This window comes from Protobothrops mucrosquamatus, unplaced genomic scaffold, assembly GCF_001527695.2.
Source record: "Protobothrops mucrosquamatus isolate PMUCROS unplaced genomic scaffold, P.Mucros_1.0 scaffold3072, whole genome shotgun sequence".
NCBI classification, from domain to species: domain Eukaryota; kingdom Metazoa; phylum Chordata; class Lepidosauria; order Squamata; family Viperidae; genus Protobothrops; species Protobothrops mucrosquamatus.
Window position 1 is genome coordinate 268730 of NW_015389083.1, and position 7099 is coordinate 275828.

Consider the following 7099-nt stretch of genomic DNA (forward strand, 5'->3'; position numbering starts at 1 on the left):
CTGCCTGCCTGTCATTTTTAAAGAGAAATAAATCAGAATGCTCTGTACAAGGACAGGGCAAATCCTTTCTTTAATTGGTCAAGCTAAACGGGGATCAGGAACTGGAGGAGACTGGACACTCACCTGTCTGAGACGGTATAGGTTCTCCTGCTTGAGCAGGGGGCTGGACTAGAAGACCTCCAAGGTCCCTTCCTGCTTCTATTCTATTCTATTCTATTCTATTCTATTCTGTTCCATAATTTTATTCTATCCCATAATTCTATTCTATCCTATAATTCTATTCTGTTCTATTCTATTCTGCATTCTATTCTGTTCCATAATTCTATTCTATTCTATTCTACAATCTATTCCATTCCATTCCATATTCTATTCTATTCTGCATTCAATTCTGTTCCATAATTTTATTCTATCCCATAATTCTATTCTATTTCTATTCTATTCTATAATTCTATTCTATCCTATAATTCTATTCTGTTCTATTCTATTCTGCATTCTATTCTGTTCCATAATTCTATTCTATTCTATTCTATATTCTATTCTACAATCTATTCCATTCCATATTCTATTCTATTCTATTCTATTCTATTCTATTCTATTCTATTCCATATTCTATTCTATTCTATTCTATTCTATTCTATTCTATTCTATTCTATTCTATTCTATTCTGCATTCTATTCCATTCCATATTCTATTCTATTCTATTCTGCATTCTATTCCTATTTCTATTCACTTGAGCCCAAACCTGAAAATAAAGCCCTGCCTTGCAAAATGGAAGCTACCCCTCTAGTTACCTGGTCAGCAATGTCTCTGGAGTTGCTCACTCATCCAGGCCACGGTTATCCCAAAGGTGTTTTTTTTTCAGGAGGCAACTGGACTTTCTTGTTTTTTTCTTTGAAGAAGTTTCGCTTCTCATCCAAGAAGCTGAGTGGATGGTGGGGAATGAAAGGATTGATATTCTGGCCATTTGCATCCTTTTATGAACGGATTGTAGGAACGGATTTCCAGAAAACGGCAGACTCCAGGAACCATTTTGCACTTCAAATGGAGACGCAGACAAAACCAGACTCATCCCCATCATCCTGCGCCCGTCTTCAACAGGGAAGGGACCCAGGGCAGAAAAACATCCTGCAGCCAAGAAGGCTCCACACCCATTTGCACCGCTCAGGTGACCCCGAGGACACAGGTAAACCTCCAAGTGGTCTCCACGGCTCTCTAAAAGGATGCAAATGACCAGGAATATAAACCCTTCCATTCCCCACCATCTAGTCAGAGCTGAAGAAGCTTCTTGGATAGGAAGCGAAACATCTTCAAAGAAAAACAAGAAAGTCCGGTTGACTTGTGAAAAAAGCAACTTTGGGACTAGCCAGCAATGCTTTCCTTGCCGAGATCTATTGCGGCTACTGATCTAGGAAGCTCTTCATTTGGATTAAGAGAGATTCATCCAGAATAATTGAACAGGGCCAATGATTGTGATTGAGGAGGGAGGGCCTCCATCTTTTTTCCAGATCTGGAATAACGCACGGGACGTGCAAGTGGTGATTAGTACACACAGCTCGCTGTCACAAGACATGTGGACGACGGGGCTTTCTCCTATCCGGTTCAAAAAGGGGAGAAACAACGGCTCCCGTCTTGCGTCAAAAGAAACACGAAAAGATGCTTCTTTCCAAGGAAAGATGGTGGTCCAGGCAACAGTTGTTTTTTATTATTATTATTTAAATCGTACTTGGGAGATGCTGCCGTTGAACTGCTCCATACAAAATCCGGGCTCAGGGTTTAGGTGATGGTCTGTCTCTATAAAATATTGAATATTTTAATTTCAACCGGAGTGGCAAAACGCTGCCCTCTTCAGGATGCACAAAAATCAGAGCCGGGTTTTTTTTTGTTTGGGGGGAGGGGGGAGAAGAAAAAGATGGAAACTCAGATTGGAACAGGGGGTATCCAACAGGGATGTCGCTGNAATCCGGGCTCAGGGTTTAGGTGATGGTCTGTCTCTATAAAATATTGAATATTTTAATTTCAACCGGAGTGGCAAAACGCTGCCCTCTTCAGGATGCACAAAAATCAGAGCCGGGTTTTTTTTTGTTTGGGGGGAGGGGGGAGAAGAAAAAGATGGAAACTCAGATTGGAACAGGGGGTATCCAACAGGGATGTCGCTGCGACAGCGTGATCAAAGCTTAGCTTGTTTTTCGTGTCCCGAGACTGGAAGCAAGCCTTGATGCTTCGGATGTTACTGGCACAGCCCTTACAGCTCACGGTCGCGGTGTGCGCAAGTTGAAGACACACAAAAGCCGTTTCCCAAATCTAAGCGAGCAGTGAAAAGGGAAGACAAGTTGAGAAGGATTTGCCTTCTGATTCTTTTTTTTTTATATATATAATTGAAAATGACGGAGGTGTCAATGAAAACAAACCGAGAACGGTGACCCAGATGTTCTTTTTAAATCTTGGTGCGGCGTTTAAGTCCTTGGGCCAGATCAGGCCTGGGAGATCCAGAGGAGGCTTTAGCAATTGCCCAGCCAGCTTTATTTTTTTTGCCAGTCCTCCGTGGGGACGGCTGGGCAGAAGCCCAAAAAAGAGACATTTTGACCTATCAAACCAGCTTCAGTGGACGGAGCCTCAGAAGAACTCTAGGCAACGTCGAGAAAAAAAAAAAGCCAGGCCCCAAACGAATCAGAGCAAATTTTCCCAAAGGAGGTGAGCCTAGAAAAACAGCTGTTTTTCCCTTTTTCCTCCCATCGTGCAACAGGACATTTCTTCTGCCATCTGTCAAATACATTGGTCCGGTGGCCAACAGACAGCCCGTAGTCTGAGGCCGGTGCATGACAGGGACAGCCCAACAAGCTGGGTATCAAGACTGCTAACATCAGATGTTCTTGCTTGCCATGTGTGAAGAAGCAAACATGTTTTATTTAGCCTGCATATCACTTCTAGAGTTAAAGCAGACAATACTAGCCTAGTGGATGGGAAAATATGCTAGTTAACCATAACAATATTTCAGCACAGCACTGCCAAGGTCAGCTGTAACAGGAGGAGTAGGGGGGGACAATTCACACTTCACACTAATTGGAGAACGTGATTGATGACTGTAAAATGAAGGAGTGAGTTATGCTTTGTTATGGGTGATTGGGGGTGGGAGGTTTCAGTTTTTGGCTTCATTATGTACCTGCCGAAGCTATGTAGCAATAAAAGGATTCTTTAAGGTAAATAAGCCTCAAGGTTCTTTGAAAAGCTTCTTCTTTTCGGAACCATGACACTGGGATCTTCAGAATGCAAATTCAATTCTCATTAAAACCGCCTTGCCCTTGGGCTTGGAAAGGAAGCTAGAAGCTGGGTGGCGAGGGTCTGGTGGGATGGGAAGCTGACTCAGAACCCCAAAATGGGAGGTGATCCTGGCGTGAAATCACAGGCGTGAGGATGGATGAACAAGCCCAGTATGAAGAGGTAAGCTGGGAAACCATGGTAGCTTGAAAACGGTGGCAATCAAGGCTCCAGTTTCTGGCGCTGTTTCTGGAAGCATCAGGAGAGTCCCCTTCAAACACTGGTGTGTACCAAGTATCCCAACATACATCAGGGGAGCTGTGGGATGCTCTCAACCCCTTGGAAAGGAGCCATCCAAAGCCACCATTGGTTGCTCATCAAAGCACCCGAGCGAACCGTATGGAGTCAACTCTGTCCGCACGTTTGTTTGCTTCCGTAATAATCAAGTTACAAAGCTTCGTCCATATAAGCACCGTTGCTCTCGACAGAGAGACGGAGAAAGGCAAAGATTCCAGTTTGGTTTTGTGTCCGTCTCCTTCCACAAAAGACGTGATTGCCCGTCGTTCTGCTCCAAAATATCACCGAGTGGGACACTTGAACTCTTTGGCTTCTCCCTTCTCCACTGGCGGTTGAGCAAGGGAGCCTCGTTGGAAATGATGCTTGGCGGATCTTATCTGACTCTTCTCAAGGACTCTGTTGCCAGCAACCTGATGGTGGGTGATGGAGGGAACGTGCGAAGCGAACGCCGCAAGCCAATGTGGACTGCGGTGTTCACAGCAAGCGTTAACAATTGCAAAATTTCCAGTGATCCCTAGTAGAACACAGTAGTGTTCTATTAGGTAAGATGTGGTATGAATAAGTCAGACAAGATGGGAGCCAACACCTGAACTCTGAGATCTGGCACTGGGTCCAGCCTCCCACATTGAGAACAGCTGGGGAAGGATCCAAAGTCATTTTTCCCTAAAATACCACTGGCGCTCCCTCCGACAGAAAAGCCCAACTTTACGACTGGAAAGTAGACACGGAGGGGTGGGGTGGGGGCAAATGCATTAGATGTGATGATTAACTTGCTTTAGCGTTTTGATTTTTTTATTCTGGCCGGTGCGGGTGCGGATTTTTCCCCCCTGCCCCCAAAATCTTATTTTAAAAGGGATTTCTACTATGTGGCCTTGTGGAGTTCTACCCTGGAGTGCTAACCTTTTGATTTATGAAATGCAGACAAAAAAAGACGGCAAAACGCTGAAACCCAAACTCAGAGAACCCAGAACTTTATAAAGACGATTTCTCCCTATCGTGAAAAAGGAAACATTTCAGAAAATCTGACGTTCACAGATCAGGAAAAAAAACATCCTTGTGCAGTTTGGTGAAGATTATAAACTCACGTGTGTGTGTGTATGTATGTGTGTGTGTATTTACATATGCATATATAGAGAGATATGCACATGTATGTATATACATTTGCCTGTGTGTTTTTGGGGAAGCTTTTTTTGGGAACAATTATTTTCAGGGAACCTTCCATTCCCTCCCGTCTCCCTAGAGTTTGGGGAGGGAGCCGGGGGGAGCCAAAAGGATGCCGAAGACATAAAAAAGTCCCAACAGGAGGTTGAGCTTGGCTGTCCTTTGCGGGATCTTGAGAAAACTTTGGCTCCGGAACTGCCTCTCCAGGGAAAAGGCCATGGGGAGGGTGAGGAGAGGCAGAGCCATACTGACGGTGTAGCGCGTGGCCAGGACGCAGAAGATGAGGTACGGCAGGAACAGCAAGCTGTTGTAGAGGACGTACGAGAGCGTAGGGCCGATGAGAATGGCCAGGGTGACTATGCCAGCCTGCCGGTCAGACTCCATGTCCCGGGTGTTGTTGCTGTGCAGGATGGCCTCTGTGCTGAGGGCGAGGGGCACGGCGTAGAGCAAGGGTGAGATGGACAGGTAGCCCACCTGGAGGGCATAGGCGAACATCACAGCCAGGGGCCCAAAGGTGATCAGGATGACCAGGTCGCCGAGGGCGACGTACTTAAATCCGATGCCTGTAGCAACAACAAGGAGGGGAAGTTAAATGCCTGCAGCAGAGAAGGGACCTGAGGACCTTGGTGGTTTTTTTGCAGCGTTTCATTACCCAACTAGGTAATGTCATCAGGGCTAGAAGGAAGTGGGGGTTGTGGAGAGGAGGAGGAGGAGGAGGAGGAGGAGGAGGAGGANGACCATGGGGTCCTTGGTGCCCTCTGAGCTTGGTGGTTTTCTTGCAGACGCTTCATTACCCAATTAGATAACATCATCAGTGCTAGTAAGGAGTGCTGTTTGCTGTCAATTTATATTCTGGTGTCTTGCCTGTCTGTGTGGGTGGGTGGATGGGTGAGGTCTTAGGGAATTCCCCACCCACCCAGACAAGCAAGACATCAGAATATAAACTGACAGCAAACAGCACTCCTTACTAGCACTGATGATGTTACCTAGTTGGGTAATGAAACGTCTGCAAGAAAACCACCAAGCTCAGAGAGCAACACCAGCCTGACTGCCATTTGCCCCTTTACTCTTAGGAGCAGGTTAAAATCAAGCAGACGGGGCAAAATTTGAGGTTTCTTTCCCATATTGAATTGACTCAAACATATAGGCCACATAACTCAAATTTCTGGGCCTGGTCTAAAATTTAAACTGGCAGCACTTTGATGGGAAGCAGATTTCCCCCCCCTCCCTCTCCCGTGTCCCACAGCGTGGAAGGGAGACCACACAGAGAAGCCCAGCTTACCTCCAGTGTAGAGGAAAGAGCTGGAGAGCCCTCCGAAGTAAATCAGGGCCAGGTGTTCCAACTTGAGGGTGGAGAAGCAATAGAGGAACGCGGCCGAGACGCAACCCAAAGTGTACAGGAAAACCCCAAATCGGACCACATCCTGAGGCTCCAAGATCTGATCCACCAGAGTCCGGTCGTCGCTCTTCTTGTGATCGATGCCCTTGGAAAAGTCATAGTAGGTGTTCACGAGGTTGCCGGCTCCGTGGACGGCCAGGACAGTGACGGCGCTGCCCACCAGAAGCCCCAGGTCGAGGGTACCCTGGGAGCGGTAAGCCAGGGCGCTCCCCAGGGCCACCGGGGTGAGGGAGGCGCTGAAGCTCCAGGGCCGGAGAGCCAGGACATATGAGGCACATTTATGGGGCCAGCTGTTGGACGGGCCTCCTTCTTCGGTTGCCTCGCTGTTCTGTAGGCTTTCCATCCCTATGTTGATCTTCTCCATCTCCTCTTCCACTTCCATGGCTGAACACCCTCCTCTAAGGACAGGGGCTGACAGCTGACCTGAGGGAGGAAGGAAAGAAAGTGTGTGCAATTGCCAATTTTTTTTAATGGCTTTCCTTCCTCCTTCTCCCCCCCGCCCCGGAAGATGCTTTAGGGAAGAAAGGAGACACTCTATTGATGACTGTGTATTTGGACCAGGAAAAGTTGGGCGAACAGGGCGAGAAGGAAAAAGGGAATGAGACTCTCTCCAGGTGAAGACATGCTTTTCAAAGACTAGGAACTGAACTGAAAGAGCTAAGGGGGGGGGGGGGGAAGCCAAGGAAGCAAGTGGAAAAATTAAGACCATTAAATGATAAAAATGTATTCTATGTTCGGTTCAGTTTCTATGGCTGCCCCTCTCAGTCAATGACTGAGGAACAGAGATAGCTTCATAAATACCTAATTTATCTCAATAATTGCTGTAATATGTGTGAAACTGCAAATCCACAAGGCAACTGATAGTAGGCCCTTGGTTGCTAATTGCAAGTGATTTAATTAAATGAGTTTGTTAAATACCTTTGGCGAGGGAGGGAGGGAAAGAGAGAGGGAGGGGGAGAGAGAGAGAGGGAGAGGGAGAGAGGGAGA

General features: G+C 46.7%; 1 protein-coding gene across 1 annotated transcript; it reads right to left on the minus strand.

The window, feature by feature from the left end:
* Window positions 1-4510: 4510 nt before the first annotated feature.
* On the minus strand, window positions 4511-6519 carry LOC107297007 (ubiA prenyltransferase domain-containing protein 1). The gene is made up of 2 exons (XM_015826360.1): window positions 5996-6519; window positions 4511-5276 (listed from the first exon to the last, which is right to left on the minus strand). Exons 1-2 carry the CDS (start codon window positions 6492-6494, stop codon window positions 4789-4791), a joined length of 987 nt encoding a protein of 328 aa, XP_015681846.1. The 5' UTR covers window positions 6495-6519; the 3' UTR covers window positions 4511-4788.
* Window positions 6520-7099: the final 580 nt, after the last annotated feature.